Source organism: Ascaphus truei, chromosome 18 (assembly GCF_040206685.1).
Source record: "Ascaphus truei isolate aAscTru1 chromosome 18, aAscTru1.hap1, whole genome shotgun sequence".
Classification (NCBI taxonomy): Eukaryota; Metazoa; Chordata; class Amphibia; order Anura; family Ascaphidae; genus Ascaphus; species Ascaphus truei.
In genome coordinates this window covers 13,836,503-13,860,703 of record NC_134500.1, presented here as the reverse complement: position 1 = coordinate 13,860,703, position 24,201 = coordinate 13,836,503, and the positions used below count along the sequence as shown (strand labels likewise).

Genomic DNA, 24,201 nt, shown 5'->3' with positions numbered 1-24,201 from the left:
GTAGGTAACAGGTGCTTGGTCAAATGGGGTTGATGAGCTTCAAAAGCCTTATTGAACTACATGTATCTTAAATATCAACAGTAAAGGTTGTATTTGAACATTAATTCATCGTACCCAGTATTGTAGTTATATGGTTACTGGATAATTGATTACCTTCACAGTATCATTGTAATTGATTATCTTCACAGTATCATTGCAAGTCCGATCAGTTTTCGATGCCCATGAAGGTCAAGCAGATGCTTTGTCTGGTTTAAGGCGCAATACACACCGGTCTGCTTTTCATCATTTACAAGTTCAAAGATTTCTGCTGCTTCTTGTAGGTGACGCTGTTACGCTCCTCCCAAACGCTCTCACCGTGGCCCTGTTCAATATCCTGTCAAAGTCGCTTTCCCATGTCCGGAAAGCTCTGAATGCCTATTGGTTCCGAGTTTCCCTGACATCTGAGTAACGACACACTTTATCTAGATGGCACAGTAGGGAGAATAGTCAGACAAAGTCATGTTAACCCTTTGAGTGCCGGAGGGGCCTGCGGTACCACTGCTGAGTGCCACGACCCCTCCGGCACGTCGCAATCATTTGATCGCTCATTTTCCGTTTAGGAAAGCTGAACCCGATCTCCACTAGCAATGGGGAACGCACTCAAGACGTCGCAGCACCTGGCGCGCCAGACCTCACAATGTGGTAGCTACGCCATGGGACACCCCAAGGGTTAAACAATGTCAATATTGTTCAGCTTTTTAGTACCGATCAACAGAGATATTATTATTTAGAAATAATAATACACAAATATACATTTTTCCTTTAGACAACATGGTCAAGATGTAATTCATATGTCCAGGAGAATGAGCGGCTCAGTGAGTAAAGACACTGACTCAATAAACCACGATACTGAGTTTGAATCAGGAGAACCAGGTTCAACTCTCGGAGTTGGCTCCTTGTGACCTTGGGGAAGTCACTTTATCTCCCTGTGCCTCGGTCATCAACAACATACAGTAGATTGTAAGCTCATCTGGGCAGGGACTGTGCCTGTAAAATTCCTAAGTGCTGCGTACCATGTGCTGTAATTGTGAAGTGTTTTGAGTCCCATTGGGAGAAAAGTGCTTTATGAGACAAAAGTATTATACTGTATGAAATAACGTTATTCTTACAGTAACACTTCAGCATTGGTTCTCCAATGATAACCCAACCTTTAATTCAACTTTAAGAAAACCAAACATATAGCGTTCTGGCTAACTGCAAATATGCCTCTGGTGGAATGTACAGTATGTTTTCTCTTCAGAAAAACTAAATATGGTCTCTCTCCATTTCCCTACAGGTGTTCTGGAAATCAGAACAGTGGCAGTCGGAATTGTGGCAATCAAAGGAGTGCAAAGTGAATATTTTGTAGCCATGAACAAGTCTGGAAAGCTCTATGGAAAGGTATCATTCTCTAAACTTCTTACACACCGATATACATAGATATACAGTGCTACTGAAACATACTGTATAAATGATTGAGATACAGTACAGCTCAACCCCCTTATAACGCTGTGCTTGGAGTCCAAACAATCACATCGCTTTATAAGCGGATCGCGTTAGAAATAATGTACCATTGTATGCACTGTACAATAAAGTATTTAAGATACCAATAATCGTGTTGTCAAGTATTCATAAATACAAAAATTGTGAGCCACGCTTGCATCGTGTTATACGCGGATCCGCGCTGTAGCGGATCGCGTTATAACGGGGTTGAGCTGTATATGTTGAACTTTCTCGTACAGGTTTCTTTTTTCACATGACTTTATTAATGGGAACTTGTTATTGAAAGTGCATGTCTGTCATTCCCTTTCTGATTTTTTTTTTTTTTTTTAAATCTTTTTCAGCACTACCGCGGACTTTTTACAACAGATTTAAAGGTTGTTCACTTATGTGGAAGCACAGACAATGTATGCACTTTTTCTTTTAGGAAAGAAGCTGATCAATCAATCAGTATTAAAAGCAGGGATGAGAAAGTTGTAGTCACATATAAAATGAATACAGATGTAGCCAGACTTACTGTCTCCGATGGCGCGGCCGCAAAAGTGAAAGTCTGCGGCGCTGGTGGCAGTGTCTGCCGAGGTCGCGCTGTGGGGGAACGGGGACCCCCACCCCCCATAGTAATATTCCGGTGCCGCAACCACCATGGTCTCGTGACAGCGGGTGGCAGCGACAGCGAAGACTGTTCACTTGGCTCCATCTGTAGGTCATAAAAACTGAGCCCAAAAGCTCAAACATCTGCAGTATGGAGGATGAGGATGTTTACATTTTCAGCACATTTTAGTAGGCAAAAATATTATTTGCAACCAATACTCAAATGTGTCATTTTCCATAAAAATCATGCATTTGTAATAGCGCTGTGCAGTTTGAACGGAACAAAAGAATGTTTGCCCCTCAGGTTAAGTTAGGGGCGCTCAACTCCATTCCTCAAGACCGCCCAACAGGTCAGGTTTTAAGGATATCCCTGCTTCAGCACAGGTGGCTCAGTCTTCGAAGGACAGTGTATTCATTGGCTAAGCCACTGGATAAGGGGAATGATGCGATGACAATCAGTAGTCCACTTATCTGTTGGCCTTTGTGTATGATGCCTCCTATAGAAGGGCAGGGATTGGAGGTATATATCTGCTGAACTTCCCGTGCTGAGACCACAGCAGTCTTTATAAGCAAAAACAGGAGATATAGCGCACAGTCAGGAGCGTGGGTCAAAAAGTAGTATAAAAATTAATTCTTTATTGGTCCATTGGTCCTACGCGTTTCGTGCGCGTTGCACTTTATCAAGGAGTGATGTCACAGCTTCCTATTGGCCAACAGGGCGTGGGAGCTTTGAACTTCCGCCATTACGTGATCCCGCTACCGGGCACCCCCTATGAAGATATTTATCTCCGGAAGCTGGGGGTCCCCGGAGCTGAAATTAATGTGTTCAGCTCCGGAGACCTTCTCTGCTTCAACCCTACATTAAAAATAAATAAAAAGCTTGCATCGCCTCTTTAAAACCGAGTAGGAAATGAGAAACTGTACATATTTATTTCCCTCAGCAAAAGTCATCACTTTACCTTTTTCTTCGACAGAAATCTTGCAACGAAGACTGCAATTTTAAAGAGTTAATCCAAGAGAATCATTACAACACTTACGCATCAGCAAAGTGGACAAACAGTGGAAAAGAGATGTTTGTTGCTCTGACCAACAGAGGGGCCCCCATGAAAGGCAAGAAATCCAAGAAAGAACACAAAGGCTCACACTTCCTTCCGTTGTCAACGCCCTAAATATATATACATTATATATATATATATATATATATAGATATATATATATATATAACCTGACATGCACCAGTTCCAGCAGAAAGATTTTTTATTTGAATTTTTTTATTTTATTATAAAAGAACGTACAAAGACACAAGAAAAGCTGGATCTACTACTGAGAAACTGAACAAGCTGGACTTGCGTATCGAGGTCTGTTTGAAATGACTGCAGTAAAAAAAAAAAAGAAAAAAGAAAAAAAAAAAGTAAAAAAGTTTGACAATGTAACCCAAAGCAAGATATAGTTAAAGTACCAAGTTGTAAAAATTCTGAAAGAGTTGTACAAACATAATGTTACTAAGAATCATGGGGTATTATTATTATTTTTTTTTTTGTTGTTAAATTATGTCACCCCAAAGAAGGAGGATTGACTTGATTATCTGATGATTTATATTTAAAAAAAAAATCTGCTTGGCAAATATGGCTGCTATACAACAAAAATAAAATTTTAAGGAGCAGATAATAGTGTTATGTCAAATGTGTCAGATTTTTAGGCTGCTGGAATGATGTCAGATATTCAAGTCAATTCTGCATGTTGACATTGAGCAGTACATCACAAAAGCCCCTATTGAAGAGACTGTATGCACACTATAGTATAAGAGAAATAATATTTGTTTTTACATTTGTGACTATGGCATTCAAAAGAAATGTGTATTTATGAGGTTGTACCATCTCTAGTTAATACCCCCCATTCTTAAGAATGCCTAACGCTGCTCATATTTTAAAGCAACAGTACTACCAATATGTTACTCACTTGTCTACGTGCAGTTTGGTCTAAATATGATAACATCAGCCTCTTGCAATACTGACGGAATAAAAGCGTTTCAGATATGAAAGCTCCTCTTTCTTACACACTCACGTTATTATAAGAACATGTAAACGGTAAGAGCTGCTTTTGTTGTTTGTTAGTGGAGATCTGTTCCAGGCACCCAAACACTCCAAGAAAATTAGCATCCCACGAACTCGATCTAATATGAGCTATTTGAAGCTATATGGCTGTAGATAATGTACCTTTTTGATGCTCTAGAAAACGCGTGGTTGCCAACTTTACCTACATTTCAGGGAGACGCCAGAAAGTTCCGGATAACTCCAGTAGACCTAGAACACTCTTCTTCCCGTTCATGTTCAGCCAAGGAACAGGCAGAATGTGGGAAGATGCAAAGGGGAAAAGAAGCAGAGTGCTGTGGAAAGGCAATCGGCCATAATTACTAAGCGCAGCTACTCCATAACGCACTTTTCAAGCCCCCGGAAGACGCCCTTCTGGGCTATTCAAGTCATAAAAGGGCTGATTCTACTGTATATAGCCCATAATACGGCCCTGATTGACTGCTTCGGTCCATATATAATCAGCCTCAAAGTATCTTATGGCACAGCACCGCTTAGTAAATATGCGCCCAATCTGCAATGCTACATTCCTAGATTCTAGTTGACTTCCTTAGTGTCTGGGCCCTCATTTATTCTGGCAGTCAATACATCATGGGGCAGGATAGTACTTAATTTAGCAGTTGTAGAGCCCCTACCGGTCGTCTCTAAGTGCAGTCCCATGTTGCTACTGTTCCTCAAGAGGCATGGGGGAAATTGTCCCATCAGTGAATATTATCAAGTGGATAACTATACACGAGACCAAATTAGGACGGGAAATAGAAGCAGGAAATGGCGATATATATGCTAACAAACCTGGGTAGTACTGCTTCTTTAAAGATCAACAGTAAATGTAAGTTCAGAATCCTGTATATAAAACATTAGGGATACATGTACTTCATCTCACAAAATATCATTTATTTAGTTCCGAAATAACTGCTCAGATATCCTTTGTTTTATATGTAATATAACCTATACTTTGTATAATTCCTGTTAGGGCATATGGCTTCCAATATTGTTTTTGAACAATTATTCATGCTTTTTATTTCTGGTTTACAGCATTAATTAAACTATATTTTAGTTGTATTTGAACTTTATTGTTTTAAGTTATTTAAGTTGATGTTATTTATAAAAAGAACTTATTAAGCTGTATCTGTTTCATATGCTTTTAATTCTAGCAAAATAACACAAATTGTCTGGCGAAGCTGTATCCCCCCCTCCCCCTATGACTAGACACCATGTCTAGTACACAACACTTGCCAGCATACAAGAATGAGAGCCTGCAGCAACTGTAACAATGAAAGTCTCAAAGGAAACAATGCAAAATATCACTTACCCTCTATTATTCCCAATCAAAGCCGCATTTCGTGCAAGGGCGGAAATGTATTTCCCCTCTTGAAATAGAAAATGCTGCATGGTTTAGTCGTACTAAGGGCTGTGTAACTCAATAACTGAAATGTATGTGTAATAAAAATATGCACCCTACACATTACGGCAACATTTCTGTTTAGTTGCATTTCTAGGCGTAAATTTCACAAGTAGGTTGTGCTTTTGGTAATCCGTTGGTACCGGGGTTACCACGGAGACTACGGGTTTACGGCTGGGTATCTCCGGGCCACGGGTTGTGATGTGAAATCTCCGGGTTACTGCAGGGCCGGCTGGGATATTTGGTGCGGGGGCCTCAGCTCTTACCTTCGGCGGCGGCGGCATCATCCCCCCTGCATCGCCCCCCCCGTCGAGATGGCTCCTTGACGGCAAATGGTGGGGTGTTGCCATGACAACGGGGCGCCTCCCGTTGTCATGGCAACATGACGCCACTCGACGTCGCAGCGCCATCTTGACGGAACATTGCATTAACACCAGGGTATATCAGCATAGCCAAAGTATCCGTATTACATACATTTAATAAAACAACGTATTCTGACCGTAAAAATGTTTTCAAACATTAAATAATACATCATATTTTGTTTGTGTATATTTGATGATAAATAAAACAACACTACATTTTTCTGTTTAGTGTTTGTACACATGATTAACAATAATCATACCTTCATCATGTTTGTTTACATGTAACATGACATTAAATAACATTAAAGTCGCGACTCTCTATGCTTAAAGTGCTACATGCTATGCCAATGTGGCCTATTAAACACCAAACCCAAATAGCCAGATGCACATTATGGTTATTTATTCTGGACATACTCAATAGATATAGATACTGTATAATTATAGATACTGTATAATTACACGTTATATGTTTGAACTTCCAAGTAGAAGCTTAATCAGGCAAAATATTAAGAGTGTATTAGCCGCCTGAATTGCATAATGAATCACCCATAATGAAGCGTCAGATGATGCCAAAAAATCCCGGTACATATAGGTGAAAACCATTGGGAATAATGTACTATAATGTATGTACAGTATGTACAGTATGTAGATATATCTTTATTTTAATAGTGTTATCCATGTACATAGCGTGTCACAGCAGTAATACACGTGACATAATAATATAACATATGATAAGGAATAAGCACTTGAGACATAAGTAACAATAGGAAAGGGAGTCCCTGCCCCTAAGAGCTTACAATCTAAGTGGTAAGTAGGGAGAGCTTACAGAGACCGTAGGAGGGTGTTCTGGTCAGTGCGTCTGCAAGGGGTCAAGGTCAGTGCGTATGAACTGAAGAGTATCCACCAGCGAAGGTGCACATCTGCTTCGTCAGGTGTGTGTTTTAAGACGGGTTTTAAAGGTGGAGAGAGAGGGTGCCAGTCGGATATTGAGGGGAAGGGCCTTCCAGAGGTGTGGGGCAGTCTGTGAGAAAGGTTTTAGGTGGGAGAGGGCTTTAGATACAAAAGGGGTAGAGGGAAGACATTCTTGACCAGAAGGCAAGAATCGGTACGGTGTATAGCGAGACATTAGGGCTGAGGTAAAAGATGGGGACGAAGAGTGTGTAGCCTTAAAGGTGAGGAGGAGAATTCTGTGAGTGATACGGGATTTAATAGGAAACCAGGAGAGGGATTTCAGCAGGAGAGATGCTGAGACAGATTTAGATTGATAAAAGACAATGGGTAAAGGAGAGCAGTGAAAAAGTGTAAAACAGAAAGAGACACGGTGCCTGATTCATGGCAGAAAATGGACTTAATAATATTGCTGTTTGCTTGGTTAGTGCACCTCTGTCCCCACCCACATGCTAATAAACGGCCCTTAGTGCCACTATAGGGAAGGATTTCAGCCCTGCACTTCTTTGGAGTGGGCCTGCTTTGCAAGTACAACATGAAGTTATTAATTAAAATGATCATTTTGCTTAAATGCATCTTCAAAACACAATGCTACAGATGTATCCAACATTATTGCTGCACACGCCGTGCTTCCATGGGTGCAATAGCGGAATAGCTCTGCCCCCTTCTCGCATGCAGCCGTTCAAAACAATGGTCGCTTCTTCCACTGATGTGTTGTGTATAGATGTAGCAAAGCGAACTGTCCCCGGCATATGGGTGATCTGCGGTCACGTAACTACAGTGTTCCTGACACCGGAGGATTAATGCTGTGGGGTCTTTTCTGGAAGCATGGACTGAGTACATCGCTGTTGAGGCAGACACTGTCTCTGGAGCTGCAGCTTTCTGCTTTTCAACCTCAGCATTGGAGATAGTAAGTCTTGCTACGTCTGTATATGTGCTGCAGTGCGCCGCGGGTTGCATTAACATTGGCTACATCTGTATATGTGCTGCAGTGCGCCGCGGGTTGCATTAACATTGGCTACGTCTGTATATGTGCTGCAGTGCGCCGTGAGTTGCAATAACATTGGCTACATCTGTATATGTGCCGCGGGTTGCATTAACATTGGCTACGTCTGTATATGTGCTGCAGTGCGCCGCGGGTTGCATTAACATTGGCTACGTCTGTATATGTGCTGCAGTGCGCCGCGGGTTGCATTAACATTGGCTACGTCTGTATATGTGCTGCAGTGCGCCGCGGGTTGCAATAACATTGGCTACGTCTGTATATGTGCTGCAGTGCGCCGCGGGTTGCATTAACATTGGCTACGTCTGTATATGTGCTGCAGTGCGCCGCGGGTTGCATTAACATTGGCTACATCTGTATATGTGCTGCAGTGCGCCGCGGGTTGCATTAACATTGGCTACGTCTGTATATGTGCTGCAGTGCGCCGTGAGTTGCAATAACATTGGCTACATCTGTATATGTGCCGCGGGTTGCATTAACATTGGCTACGTCTGTATATGTGCTGCAGTGCGCCGCGGGTTGCATTAACATTGGCTACGTCTGTATATGTGCTGCAGTGCGCCGCGGGTTGCATTAACATTGGCTACGTCTGTATATGTGCTGCAGTGCGCCGCGGGTTGCAATAACATTGGCTACGTCTGTATATGTGCTGCAGTGCGCCGCGGGTTGCATTAACATTGGCTACGTCTGTATATGTGCTGCAGTGCGCCGCGGGTTGCAATAACATTGGCTACATCTGTATATGTGCCGCAGTGCGCCGCGGGTTGCATTAACATTGGCTACGTCTGTATATGTGCTGCAGTGCGCCGCGGGTTGCATTAACATTGGCTATGTCTGTATATGTGCCGCAGTGCGCCGTGAGTTGCATTAACATTGGCTATGTCTGTATATGTGCTGCAGTGCGCCGCGGGTTGCAATAACATTGGCTACACCTGTATATGTGCCGCAGTGCGCCGCGGGTTGCATTAACATTGGCTACGTCTGTATATGTGCTGCAGTGCGCCGCGGGTTGCATTAACATTGGCTACGTCTGTATATGTGCTGCAGTGCGCCGCGGGTTGCATTAACATTGGCTACGTCTGTATATGTGCTGCAGTGCGCCGAGGGTTGCATTAACATTGGCTACGTCTGTATATGTGCTGCAGTGCGCCGCGGGTTGCAATAACATTGGCTACGTCTGTATATGTGCTGCAGTGCGCCGCGGGTTGCAATAACATTGGCTACACCTGTATATGTGCTGCAGTGCGCCGCGGGTTGCATTAACATTGGCTACGTCTGTATATGTGCTGCAGTGCGCCGCGGGTTGCAATAACATTGGCTACGTCTGTATATGTGCTGCAGTGCGCCGCGGGTTGCATTAACATTGGCTACGTCTGTATATGTGCTGCAGTGCGCCGCGGGTTGCAATAACATTGGCTACGTCTGTATATGTGCTGCAGTGCGCCGCGGGTTGCAATAACATTGGCTACACCTGTATATGTGCCGCAGTGCGCCGCGGGTTGCAAAATTCTGTTTGGTGTTAACCCATTGTTGTTCAATAACAGTCGACCAGTTGATAAAGAATATATCATATCCTATGAACTCAAGGGGTACGTCTATATACTGCAAAGCGGTGTTTGGTTGTTTCGGAGTGTATAGTGTTACGCCATAAGAAGTTAAAATATTTTGAGTTGCTCATGTTAAACCACAGGCGAGAGACTGTATGTAACTGTAAAATGTTTATACTATTATGGAGCTTTTAAACGTACCTGTAATGAAGTTTGTTTGGGTCATTTCCCTGTGTGGGGTCTTACTATGCTTCACGCCGGTGTTCCCATTGCTCGTCTCCAGCCAGCTCAAATTCCATTTTGTCCAGGAACACGGCATGGGTTTCATACCTGCAAAAACAAGTGCAAGTAGTCGAAATACAGTATATTTGTGCTATATGTTTGATATTTGTTCCATTCGTTTTGAGCATTGCTGATACTGTAAAATAATTAGTAAATACTGTACTTGAAAAAAAAAAAGGGAAATGAGGAGAAATGTGACAGAATTTATAGGTTGTTATGTTCCAGACCAGATTATTTTATAAATAAATATTTTCTAAAAAATATTTATGTTAACTCAGGGGTGGCCAACCCCGGTCCTCAAGAGCTACCACCAACAGGTCAGGTTTTCAGGATATCCCTGCTTCAACACAGGTGGCTCAATCAGTCCCAGCTTCAGAACAGGTGGCTCAATCGAAGACTGAGCCACTTGTGCTGAAGCAGGGATATCCTGAAAACCTGAGCTGTTGGTAACTCTTGAGGACTGGAGTTGGCTGTGTTAGCTTGTTTAATGGACAATACAGTTTTAAAGCTACCGATCATCTACAATGTTAAGCATAAATGCAATCTTATTTTACCATGAGAGGTGCTGTTGTACTCCCGATACTGATAGAAATTAATTTAGATAAATTATTCCAAATCAGTGTTAAAGCAGAAATCCCTCCATCTGAAAAGTTTTTTTTTTTACTCTTTTTACATTTTCTAACAGAAGCGGAAACCAGGGCGTCTCCTGGACCGGAAGCAGGGCGTCTCCTGGACCGGAAGCAGGGCGTCCCCTGGACCGGAAGCAGGGCGTCCCCTGGACCGGAATCAGGGCGGCTCCTTGACCGGAAGCAGGGCGTCCCCTGGACCGGAAGCAGGGCGTCTCCCGGACCGGAAGCAGGGCGTCTCCCGGACCGGAAGCAGGGCGTCTCCCGGACCGGAAGCAGGGCGTCTCCCGGACCGGAAGCAGGGCGTCTCCCGGACCGGAAGCAGGGCGTCTCCCGGACCGGAAGCAGGGCGTCTCCCGGACCGGAAGCAGGGCGTCCCCCGGACCGGAAGCAGGGCGTCCCCTGCACCGGAAGCAGGGCGTCCCCTGCACCGGAAGCAGGGCGTCCCCTGCACCGGAAGCAGGGCGTCCCCTGCACCGGAAGCAGGGCGTCCCCTGCACCGGAAGCAGGGCGTCTCCTGGACCGGAAGCAGGGCGTCCCCTGGACCGGAAGCAGGGCGTCCCCTGGACCGGAAGCAGGGCGTCCCCTGGACCGGAAGCAGGGCGTCCCCTGGACCGGAAGCAGGGCGTCCCCTGGACCGGAAGCAGGGCGTCCCCTGGACCGGAAGCAGGGCGTCTCCTCGGCCTGTTTTTATCTCTTGGGATTTTTTGGTCCCTGAATCATTTACATTTCGATGTGCTTTTTAGTCTGGTATTAAAGCGACTGGCTAATACGAAGCCGCTAAATATCACCCAGGCATGATATTGCAGCTTTCTATTGGATGACCCTACTTGCAATCAAACAGGGGACCCCAGGAACATGGAATATTAGTGTTCAGCTGAAGCAGAACCCAGCGGTTACAATTCTGCAAACAAATATGTTTTTTTATTAATAAGGGGGAGTGCTGCTTTAAATTTACATTTTAATTTCCAACACAAGCATTCCATTTAATTTGTTATTCCAATGCATACAAAGGTTAAGGGTCAAGGTGTCCCACATCATATGTTATTAAAGGATGTTTCACCAAAAGTGTTATACATCTGAATATCTTAAAGTAGCATTTCTTAGCTTTGTTTTCACTACGTCCTGGAACCTAAAGAATGAGCATGGACTTTCTTATCACTTGAAAGTGTGTTGCCCTGATCATAAAACTATATACAATAATATACTTCCTATATATTACAGAACCTAGGGGTATCATTGTTCATGGAGAGCCAACATTCAACAAACTAGTTTCTGTACTTTCTTCATATCAAACATGAGAGCACCCAAAGCAGTAACTACTGTATCATGTACACCCCTCTATAATTCTGAAATAAACCACCTTTGGCAATAGGAGCTTTAAATCATAAAGTGCCACCATCAATAAATAAATCAATATTAAAATAGTCCAATATTCTATTCGTACGCAAATCCACGTGTACAAAATTATTCCTAAAATCAGCTGTGGCCAATGGGAGTCGAAGAGAGGATTATGAGCTATTTAATGGAATTTTCATATGTTTTTACCCCAATAGCCCACTAACTGGAACGGCTCACAGTACTGTAATACCATTGCAGAAACCCTTTTATGGATTTCAGATAAGAAAATTAGAATATACAATATCATCTTGCCGTAAGCACCATGATTTGGGAAAGATGTGACCAATGGTCCAAGGCCCAAGTAGTGTCCAAGCTCCAAAAAAAACCCACTTTTATTTGACCATCATAGGGACTATCCCCATTTGCACAAGACCGTGTAAACAAATTTGCATAAAATAACAAAACCTAACTGTCAAAGGACCATGTGCTAAACAAATAGTTCTATTAGTGCAAAGGTCTAGTAGCTATATTGGTCATTTAGTAGTGTTGAGTCACAGCATTTACACAGCTTTAAAAACCTCAAAGATCTTTTCTTCATACAGTAGCTACTGTTATATTCACAGTCACAAAACATGTGAAAAAGGCACGTGAAGTCTCGTAAGTTCTGTACACTACATTATCATAGAGAATTATCTTATTGGTCCACTGAAATTTATTTATCCTGTATGAAATAAACAAAAAAAAAATGATATGCCAAAAGACCTTGAGAATAACTCCCCTATCAGTACAATGGTTTTGTGCGTGCCATGGAACTGATATGTCTACATGTGCAGGACTGTTGTAGGGATGGGCAGGTTTGCAGGTTGAAATCCAAACTTTGACACCTTTGAAGTTAAACGTGAGAAAAGCTCGTCCTCAAATTGTTTTTTTTTTTTTTTTTTTTGGTGTGTGTTTCTTTTAATAAACTGGGCACATTTTAGGCCTACCATTTCTGTTTTGTTGCTGAAAGTCCCATAAATTGATGTTTAGCCCTTATTCAACTCACCCAGTCTTGAACTGAGCTACAGCTGTTCTTTTTTAGTTGGAAAGTACCCACTGGTAATAATAACACTGCAAGAACGCAGTGAAAGGCAGCTTTCTGTGTTTTGGAATGACTGCATGGCTCTTGGTCAACAGGAACTTGATTTTGAAATACTCATTCTCTTTATAACTGTAGGAGATGTGCACAGGGGGTAAAATACTGGAGATGTTTTTAGGGGGAAATAAACGTTGGCTTTATTAGACAGCAGCTTTAAACAGAACACATCTTCCTTATCAGCACAACAAAACTAGCGAAGAAAACAATAACCAGGCCTAACCCCATGCAGTGGACTGGCCAACATTGAGCAGTCCCTATATTTGGGCTGGAAGGCTAGACCTTTTACCAACCTTTTGACACAAGTCCAAAAATAGGTACTTGTAGGCAGGGTGCTCGCCACGTCAGTCCAAGGTTCGTGGTGGTGTCTGTGGGGTGCTGCATCTGGCCGGTTCCAGGAACCGATGCTGCCTGGAGCAGAGTCCCTCTTCCCCAGGGATCTCTCTGGCAGCACAGACTCTTGCTCTGTGCTTGAGATTCCCCCTGCAGTTAATGCTGCAGGCTTTTTAAAGGAGCTAACGAGTCAGCTGCGCAGGTTAATTAGGATCGTCTCCTCTGAATTAACTTGCTCAGAGCTGGGCTCAAGCTCTCCACAAAGGTTTTCTTGCAAAACTACTTCAACAGGGATGGTATCCTGTTACAACAACCAGTTGCATTTTCCCTTAAGTACAATGTATCAAATCATGTCTCTTTTTAATATGGAGCCAGGGAGTTAACCTGCAAAAAAATTCGAAATACATTTATTTTCACTTACCAAACACCCACTGGAAAATTAAATCCATTATTTCACTTTTAAATTCATCATTAAAAAGCGTGTGCGATTCTGGAAAAGCTTCATAGAATACAGCAAATATGGCTTGAGACAAGCAGTCTGGATATACCTGCCAATACACAGAACGCAAGTTACCGGAACGATCAACTTTTTCAAGAAATAAAACGATGTTTTTTCCGACAAGCAAATAAAACAAGACCTGCAAAGTAAATTGAAGCCTTCTATAAAAAAGAATAATATAGCCAGTCAGAGTAAACTGAAATATACTGTAACAATTTGGATCGCGCCTTTACGCTAGACGTTGGTATAAAACTCTGCTGTAAATTTCAAATTGGCATAGAAGTAAATCCCAGTGTCTGAAAACGTTTCCCTCATTACATGGGCATAAATTAAGTTATGGTGAGAAAAAAAGGGACAGAAACCCTCCACCCTACAGTGTACAGCACATAAAAATACCAAGTGTGAGCACATTCACATGTCTCAGGCAGGCCTGCAGCCCGGCCTTTCCCCATTATCTCGTAGCATGCAGTGCTTCCACTGTAGCCAGGGGTTCTGTTGTTGTCCCTCTGTACATAAACGTTATGAGACCGACCACTGGGAGATTAGAGACACATGGTCCCCACATACATCTTAGCGCTGGGGTTCTCAACTCCGGTCATCAAGACCCCCCCCCCCATTAGGTCAGGTTTTCAGGATATCCCTGCTTTAGCACAGGTGGCTCAATCAGTGGCTCAGTCAAAGACTGAGCCACTGATTGAGCCACCTGTGCTGAAGCAGGGATATCCTGAAAACCTGACTTGTTGGTGGCCCTTGACGACCTCTGCCTTAGCATCCTCAGCTGCATTGAGGGATTGCTGCAGAGTTGCAGTACCAACCTGCAAAACAATGCAGAAACTGTGGCTTGGTTTGATGGAGATGGCAGGTAATAGTGGTGCAATTGTGCAGTCATCCTGGTTTCTCCTTTCACCTCGCTACACCTTCATAGAATTCGACGGCAGACGGGAACCCCTTGGCCCATTTTCCTATCTGCTTAAAAACCCCCGCCCCCCTTTTTTCTTTTCTTTAGCCGTTGAATTTCTTTCGGATTCAGGATAGCCTCATGTCTACCCCAAGCATCTTTGAAGTCCCTTACTATATTAGCCATCCACGAATCCACCGCCCTTTTCACCAAGAAGCACGTCCTCCCATTTCCCCTTAGCCGGCTCCCCACTCCAGTTTCAGAGCATGACCTCTTGTTCTATCTAAGGCTAAGGCCCCGGTAACGCAGCTGCAACGCACGTCCGCGAGATTGGCGGCGCGTGCAGCCGATTACCTGGTCTGCAGGGAGCTGCAGGAAGAGAGACTGCTGGGGGGGCGTGGCGGGGGAGTGACGGGGCGCGGCCATGACGTCACCCGGCAGGTTCGCCCTCATTGGCTGAACCGCCGGGGGCGTGCAGTATCGCTCGACGCGAGTCCTGCTCTCAATTCTATTGAGAGCAGGAGCAGCTCTCGCCTCAGCGCTGCGGCCCCCCCTCGCAGCGGGCCCGGCGCCATTGAGGAGAGGGCTCTCGTCCCTGCAGCGTCCGCCGCAGCGGACGCTGTAGTAGGCAGCGGGGTCAAGGCCTAACACTCTTTCACTGAAATATGCTTTGACACTTGGCAATCCGTGTATGTTGCATTTTGGGAGCAACAACTAAACGGGTTAGATAGTAGAGGTGCTGTTCCCCCCAACATGACCTATTTTGAACGTGAACTCAGTGCGATGCCCTTCAAAGCAGATTGGCACCTTATTTTTATTTGTTTTCTCTAACTTTATTTAATTGTTTAAAAGTGGCCCTTTTTCACTTTCTAGCACAGCATTGTTGTGCATCAGACGATAGAGCAGTGTTTTTCAAATAGGGTTCCCAGGAACCTTTGGGTTCCCTGTAATTTAAAAATTGTACCAAATACAGAAGAACTTACAATGCATCTGATCTCAGACACGCTATTAGAGAGGGTTGGGGTTCCTTCAAATGCATGTGATCTCAGACGCGCTATTAGAGAGGGTAGGGGTTCCTTCCAATGCATGTGATCTCAGACGCGCTATTAGAGGGGGTTGGGGTTCCTTACAATGCATCTGATCAAAAGGTGACACTCTGCTCATTTGCATGTCATTTCCCAGAATCCCTGACTGCAGGGGAAGCACTGTATGCTAGGAGATAATAGTGCAAAGGCAGGGTTACACACCTGTCTGAGACGTGTAAATGTGCTCACAAGTTAGATTTTTATTTGCTGTATTCTTCTTTAAGGTCCTAATGCGAATAGATTATTGACTAGACTTTCGCCTTTTATGTAATTTGCCTCCTGGTACTTTGTTTGCTGCGGATGGAATGAAGTTCAGGGACTTTGGGAGATATTTATCAAGTGTCGCCAAAAAAAGCACAACTCCAAAACAGGCGCAAATTGCATCACTTTGCGCCGATGTACTGAGGCGCCTGTTCCAATCTTGGTCTGGCCTTGTGACTGAGGAGTTATTAAGAATGATAAATTATAACACTTATAACTAGTGCAAGAGTTATTTACCCAGTCATAACATTGCAGCGGACAAGGCAAACTCCTTTGGATGTGCTGAAATGTGTGCTGCTATGGAACTACACGTGGGATATTTTCTTTACCACAAGGAGATCTTCACGTATTTTATTTTTTTATACAATTACAGTTGATACTACTGTACATAGTCGTAATATCAGTTGCAACATATCAACAGTTACAATATATCCAACCATAATAATAATGGAACCCTTAAACATCTATCTATCTAAGTTCATGGAGGTAAGAGAGAGTTAAGGGTGAAAGGGGAGATACATGTACATATATCAACACACAATCATAAATCACAAAAATCTATAAAAATGTGGTTAAAACCTGACTTATTTATCACTCTCAGGCATTCGAGATGGACAACCCTGACCTCACATCGTGTTGCTGACTTGGTTCTGTGGTCTCAGATAACTATTAACATATGTCCACATTACTTTCCTAGCCAATAGACAAACATTCTGAAGAGATTAAATAAGACATTAACCAGAGAAACCTTTAAAATAACATATTTCATCAATAAAATAGAGATATTCTATTTTTTTTCTCCTAAAATGCCTCCTCCTTTTAAGCAAATGAAAGTGCTTCAAGTATTCCACAATCACCTAGTTACTTATAGGGTTTCCATCCACTGACAAACCATCAAAGCAATATTGGAATAGAAGTGGCAAAGAGCGGAAATGTCACCCTGCGTCTCTTTGCATCACTGCGTCATAGCAATTTGCTCCAATTTTATTCCTCGTGTCCCAGAATCAGGGAGAACTGTTTTTAAAGATAGAGTTACCAGGTGGAATATATCAAGGTATGTAGCTATCTTGTTGTTTTATGCTGTTTATTTGCTTATAAGAGATCCTCTAGGTTTGAGGTAGAGTAAAACCTCCCTGCTCAAAGCAGCAATCTTGCCTATATTAGAATATTTTTTTTAACAGCATACTCCGCTCCTACGGAGTTGAATCATATTATCTCTGCTTCGGAACTCGCTAGGTTGTGTAGCAACTGGCGTTCTCCCAGGACATTTAAATGGCCGTCCAATAGGAAGACGTTGTGGCTTCCTATTGGCCTGTGAGTCCCGCTTCATGTGGCGGCCATGACGAACTCCTGAAAGAGAAGGAACACGCTGGTATCTACACTGGAAAGTATCTCGAGATTCAGGGGGTCCCCACAGCTAAAAGTAATGCTGTTCAGGTCTGGAAAACCCACTGGCCTCAATAGTTTTTTTTTTTAAACAAACCCTTTTGACTGTCTCCCCCTGTATATGGAATATAAGAGAAAGAGAAAAGTATACAGTAGGTTCACTCTACAGATGAAATACTTCAGATTTTCCGCAGGAACCTGAAAATAATTTTTAAGCTTCCATGAACTGTCTCAACCGATTAATGCACCGCAATCCTATCCAGGGGCCTCACTGAAAACATCTACTCAACATAGCAATTCATTAACTTGTAACCACCAGATTTTTTGCAGGCCCCCCTGAAACATTAATTATCTCCGTTAAACGTAAAACAGCAGGTGCAGTAGCTCAGAAAGGCAGCGAGGTCTTGGGAGACGGTTACATGTGTCAGGCTGATTTGGAATGATAACAGCACTGTGCTTCCTGCAAACTATTTTGATATTCCCCAAATGAGTCATCATCAGCTGGGGTGAGGATAGAAGTATTGGAGCTGGATTAAAGAAAACGCCAGGAAAAATGAAAGGAATGATGCTGTAGTGAAAATAAATTGTGTAGTTTAAAAAATATATATATACATATATATTATACTTCAGTTTCGTTAACCACAAAGAATATCGGCACTAAATAAATTCACTGTATGTGTTTACCTAACATTCTAATCTCTCAGGTCAAGGTTACGGAATTTTTTGAGATACAACACAGATTACATTAAAAAAACACACACACAACACAAAATTGTAATTTCTTAAAAATGTACAGTATGGTTCGCCGTTAAATATTATTTTGTATATGAAGTAGGCTATTTGAAAAAAAGGGAGCTGCAGTATGTATAAAGACTTGTGCTTTCCAAATGAATCGAAAGAGTGCATCGCGTCAAAAAATCCTCTATTCGCCTAAAATCATTAGCGACATATGTCGGTGCGTCATTATTTATGTTCTTACATTTGACGCATGTTTTATTACCGTTTGTATGAAGTGTGTCATGTTAAAAGATATGTACGTAAATCACTTAGAGTCATGCTTTATTCAGAGTCCTAAAACATACTGGACACCTAACAAGCTCCTATTGAACACCCAAAATAACCACAACATATATATAAGCATATGAGTGTCACAGAGGAGTGCTACTGAGCATGGCAATATATATTTAAAACCAGAGACAGAACATAAAACACAGACAGAGCACAGTGCACATCCAGTGAAACTCATACACGGTACAGTGCCTAAATATATATGTATAAATATCTATTAAATAAAATGGTCTAATTTAATAGATATTTATACATATATATTTAGGCACTGTACCGTGTATGAGTTTCACTGGATGTGCACTGAGCTCTGTCTGTGTTTTATGTTCTGTCTCTGGTTTTAAATTTATTCAGAGTCCTCAAAGTATTTTCTGTCCATAACCAATATTTCAATAAAGCCTTAAAGAGGCAATCCAAGCTGGTCATTTTCTTTTCATTGCTTTTTTTATTTTTTATTACATACAATTGAAGCACGGAGTCTCCAGTGCCGAACCCCATTCATTTCAGCTCGGGGAACCCCTGCTTCCGGAGATTCTTACCTCCGTAGGAGGGTGCCGGTAGCTCGGTTAGCAGGGGTCACATAATTTGTGCTTTTCAAAGCTCCCGCACCCTGCGGGCCAATAGGGAGCTGTGACATCATCCGGTGCGGCTTCCTATTGGCCCACGTGACACGGAGGCAGGAGGTCCTCGGAGCAGAAATTAATGGGGTTCAGCACCGGAGAACCCCTGCTTCAATCCTATGTAAAAAAAAATAAGAAAATTAAAAACAGCTGGAATTGCTCCTTTAATACTCTTTCTAGCACATGGCAAAACAGAAATGTCAGCTTTCACAGGCCGGAATCTGTATAGCAGGGTCTCTCTCTGCCTTTACTTGTCATTCTCCCCATTGCATTTATCAAAGGCATCAACCTATGACAAATTACATTTTTATAAGTAAGACTACGCTGAACCAAGGCCGGTGCAAGGGTATTTGGCACCCTAGGTGAGCCTTCAGATTGCTCTCCCCTCCTTCTCTCAAACACACAATTCACTTTCAGAATTTTTTTACTATCTAACTGAAAAGTGCCAATATTATACCTAACTAGCTGAGAGACCCGGCGTTGCCCGGAATGTAAAGGGGGGGGAGGCGGTGGGAAGGGGGGGGGGAGGCGGTGGGAAGGGGGGGGGGGAGGCGGTGGGAAGGGGGGGGGGAGGCGGTGGGAAGGGGGGGGGAGGCGGTGGGAAGGGGGGGGGGGAGGCGGTGGGAAGGGGGGGGAGGCGTGGGAAGGGGGGAGGGGAGGCGGTGGGAAGGGGGGAGGGGAGGCGGTGGGAAGGGGGGAGGGGAGGCGGTGGGAAGGGGGGAGGGGAGGCGGTGGGAATGGGGGAGGGGAGGCGGTGGGAAGGGGAGGGGGGGAGGCGGTGGGAAGGGGAGGGGGGAGGCGGTGGGAAGGGGAGGGGGGGAGGCGGTGGGAAGGGGAGGGGGGAGGCGGTGGGAAGGGGAGGGGGGAGGCGGTGGGAAGGGGGGGGAGGCGGTGGGAAGGGGGAGGGAGGTGGTGGGAAGGGGGGGAGGCGGTGGGAAGGGGGGGGGAGGCGGTGGGAAGGGGGGGGGGGAGGCGGTGGGAAGGGGGGGGGGAGGCGGTGGGAAGGGGGGGGAGGCGGTGGGAAGGTGGAGGGGATGCGGTGGGAAAGGGGGGGGAGGCGGTGGGAAGGGGGGGGAGGCGGTGGGAAGGGGGGGGAGGCGGTGGGAAGGGGGGGAGGCGGTGGGAAGGGGGGGGAGGCGGTGGGAAGGGGGGGAGGCGGTGGGAAGGGGGGGAGGCGGTGGGAAGGGGGGGGGGCGGTGGGAAGGGGGGGGAGGCGGTGGGAAGGGGGGAGAGGCGGTGGGAAGGGGGGGGAGGCGGTGGGGAGGGGGGGGGAGGCGGTGGGAAGGGGGGGAGGCGGAGGCGAAGGGGGGGTGGAGGGGAGGCGAAGGGGGGGTGGAGGGGAGGCGAAGGGGGGGGTGGAGGGGAGGCGAAGGGGGGGGTGGAGGGGAGGTGAAGGGGTGGAGGGGAGGTGAAGGGGGGGGGGTGGAAGGGAGGTGAAGGGGGGGTGGAAGGGAGGTGAAGAGGGGGGGGTGGAGGGGAGGTGAAGGGGGGGTGAATGGGGGGGGGGTGGAGGGGAGGTGAATGGGGGGGGGGTGGAGGGGAGGTGAATGGGGAGGTGAAGGGGGGGTGGAGGGGAGGTGAATGGGGAGGTGAAGGGGGGGTGGAGGGGAGGTGAAGAGGGGGGGGTGGAGGGGAGGTGAAGAGGGGGGGTGGAGGGGGGGTGGAGGGGAGGTGAAGGGGGGGTGGAGGGGAGATGAAGGGGGGGAGGTAAATGGGGAGGTGAAGGGGGGTGCAAGGGAGGAGAAGTGGAGTGAGGGGAGGTGAAAGGGGGTGAGGGGAGGTGAACGGGGGTGAGGGGTGGGTGAGGGGAGGTGAAGGCCGCTCACTCACCCGTCCGGCAGGTCCCACGTGGATCTGAGGTGGGAGGCAGCGTGTTGTGGCCGCTCCCCCGCTGTGTCCCGGGCGCTCGCTCGCTCCCCCGCTGACTGTAGCGGCGCCGGGGGGGGGGGGGGGGTTATCGGGGAGACACTGACACTGGAGGGGAGGGGGTGTGGAGGGGAGGTGAAGGGGGGTATGGAGGGGAGGTGAAGGGGGGGTGGAGGGGAGGTGAATGGGAGGTGAAGGGGGGTGGAAGGGAGCTGAAGGCCGCTCACTCACCCATCTGGCAGGTCCCACGTGGATCTGAGGCGGGAGGCAGCGTGTTGTGGCCGCTCCCCCGCTGTGTCCCGGGCGCCGCCATCTTGGGTACTTGGCGCCGCGAGGCAGCCTGCCTGGCCACTGGCTGTTCCCCCGCCGGGGAAGGGGTGAGTTGTAGCGCCGGGGAGGGGGGGCATGTATATGTGTGGGGGGGGAGAGGTGGGAGATATAGAGGGGGGGTCTCGCACGGCCGCTGACACTGGATGGGGGGGGTCGCTGAAGGGGTAATAATAGGGAGGGGGGGGGTGGGGTGAAAGCGCGGGAGACACGGGGAGAGGAGGAGGTGCGCGCGGGTGGTGTGTGTGTGTGTGTGATGTGTCCTTTGGCCCGTCACTCCGCATCAGGCCAATGAGAGGTGTGCGGGGGCGGGCGGGCCAAGGGACCAATGAGATTGCCGCTAGGAACGCAGACATACAGTGCTTTCAGAAATATATAGTAGATAGATTTTTTCTAACATTCATACACACTCCCCCTCTCTCCGTTATTCTTGTAATCCCCTCTATCCCTGTCATTCTTGTTTCCCACTCTCACTCCTTCCTCTCTCACTCTCTCTCCCCCTTCCTCATTCTCTCCCCCCCTCTCAGTCATTCTCCCCGTCCCTCTAATTTTTGTTCCACCTATCTCCCTCCTCTCTTTCTCCTCCTCCCTCCCTCTCTCTCTCTCTGTCATTCACCCTCCCTCCCTCTCTCTGTCATTCCCCCCCCCCTCTGTCGCTGTATTCCTCCCTCTCTCTGTGTCATTCTCCCCTCTCTCTCTCTGTCATTCATCCTGATATTGACACACTGACACACACAAGACAAAGAAAACACACACGCACACACCAGGACAGAGCAGGACACACAGTGACACACACACCCTCGCCTCTCTGTTCCACGCTATTTTCTCCTCTGATTGGCCCCATACCAAGGCTCCTTACACCTGCTCCTGATTGGCTGCATTACCCAGCAGCAGCCAATCGGGATGGAGGAAACTTCCCAGCACGCTCCCTGCTCAGGGTAATCCCCCTGCAGTTAGAAATCTGCCACCCCCAAAACTCCCTAGCCGGCATCCTAATTGGCCTAATGGTATTACCGGCCCTACACGGAACTCTTTGAGGTTATCAGTGAGAATAACTGAGAATCAGTGAAAGTTGACATGTCTGAATATATTACTAAATAGAAAATGTTCTTATAAATATAATGTCTATTTATTCCTATAATTAATAAAAAGACAATTCTGTTTATTTCACAGTCCTCTTGCCCTTTAACTGACAATAATAACCAACGTGTTGCTTCATACTAGGTCTTTCTATATTGGTGTATGGGAGTGGTTGGGGAGTACAATGAATGAGCATTGGGAATCAGTTTTGGAGATTCTTCATTCTATGAGTAGACTACTTATGTACTTAATTAATTGGCTAATTTATGATGGCCAATAAGCCAACAAGGTAGAAAAATCGAAACTACCCATACCTTGGAAGAAAATGAGTAGGTCGTAACTATTAGGTTTTAACACCTACCCCAATGATTCAAGGGCTGGCACCGGAGGTTGATGTGCAGAGCAAAAGAGATCTGAAGGTGTTTCTCGCATATTATTATTATTTAAATAGACGAGGCAGACATAAAAACCTGAACTACAATTACCTTGAAAAAAAGGTCTTTTACATGACGGTGTACGCTCCAGAAAAGGGCCACAAAACTGTCCGAGATCCGGTCAAAAAGGCGAACTTGCTCTTCACGGTCAGGCTTGAGTAGACAAAACAGGATATATAATTAGTCATCCTGAAACAAACATTAAGGAATGTCCAGCACCACCAGCACTAATGGAGTAATGTATTGTGATGCCTATGCAATATGCTGTGAAGATGTCTTGCGAGCGCTGGAGAGGATTATGGGGCTTATTCTATATTCATGAATTCTGCTATATCATCCTAGATGATCCTCCACCGACTTAAACATGTCAAAAATGGAGCTCCTCATATTTCCTCCCAAACCTGGCCCTACTACTGTACCTCCTTCCACATTACTGTTGGAAGTACTATCATACACCCAGCACAAGCACGCTGCCTAGGGGTCACACTCTACTTCTCTCTCAGTATTCCCTCCTACTGTCTCTGTACGTTCTCCCTACCTACCAATTAGATTGTAAGCTCCTCGGAGCAGGGACTCCTCTTCCTTAATGTTACTTTTACAGTATGTCTGAAGCACTTATTCCCATGATCTGTTATTTATATTATTTGTTATTTATATGATATGTATTACTACTGTGAAGCGCTTTGAACATTTATGGCGCTATATAAATAAAGACATACAATACAATACAATACATTCAAAAGGTAGCTAAAACCTGTAATTTTTTCCTCCGCAATATTACCAAGATACACCCTTTCCTCTGTTGCTCGACTGCTAAACCTCTGACACAGGTCCTCATTCTCTCCCGTCTCGATTACTGTAACCTCCTGCTGTCCGGCCTTCCTGCCTCTCACTTGTCTCCCCTACAATCAATCCTAAAAGCTGCTGCCAGAATCACTCTGCTCTTTCCTAAATCTGTCTCCGTGTCTCCCATGCTGAAATCACTCTCCTGGCTTCCTATCAAATACCATATCAAACACTCAAATCTCTTCCTCACTTTTAAAGCTTTACACTCTTCTGCTCCTCCTTACATCTCAGCCATAATTTCTCGATATGCACCATCCCGACTCTTCTGTTCTGCTCAAGGATGTCTTCTCTCTACCCTTTTTGTATCTAAAGCCCTCTCCCGCCTTAAACCTTCCTCACGGACTGCCCCACACCTCTGGAATGCCTTTCCCATCAATACCAGACTAGCACCCTCTCTATCCACCTTTAAGACCCACCTTAAAACACACCTGCTTAACGAAGCATATGACTAGCTCTGTGGCTGATACTTTACACTTCATACATTAACCTTGGCCCCTTGCAGACGCACTTACCAGAACATCCTCCTACTGTCTGTGCACTTTCTTCCTACCTACCAATTAGATTGTAAGCTCTTTGGAGCAGGGATTCCTTTTCCTAAATGTTACTTTTATGTCTGAAGCACTTCTTCCCATTATATACTATTTGTATTATTTGTT

General features: G+C 45.5%; 2 protein-coding genes across 2 annotated transcripts in view; one reads left to right on the top strand and one right to left on the bottom strand.

The window, feature by feature from the left end:
* Positions 1–5,261, top strand: part of FGF7 (fibroblast growth factor 7) — a 43,902-nt gene extending 38,641 nt beyond the window's left edge. Inside the window, exons 3-4 of the mRNA XM_075575632.1 lie at positions 1,316–1,419; positions 3,084–5,261. Of these exons, the coding sequence (XP_075431747.1) occupies positions 1,316–1,419; positions 3,084–3,278 (299 nt within the window). The 3' untranslated portion in view covers positions 3,279–5,261. The remainder of the gene's footprint in view (positions 1–1,315; positions 1,420–3,083) is intronic.
* FAM227B (family with sequence similarity 227 member B) overlaps positions 1–24,201 on the bottom strand; it is a 185,362-nt gene that overhangs the window by 119,464 nt on the left and 41,697 nt on the right. Inside the window, exons 7-9 of the mRNA XM_075575623.1 lie at positions 22,751–22,852; positions 13,600–13,726; positions 9,663–9,791 (exon numbers count right to left, since the gene is read on the bottom strand). Coding sequence (XP_075431738.1) covers positions 9,663–9,791; positions 13,600–13,726; positions 22,751–22,852 — 358 coding nt within the window. The remainder of the gene's footprint in view (positions 1–9,662; positions 9,792–13,599; positions 13,727–22,750; positions 22,853–24,201) is intronic.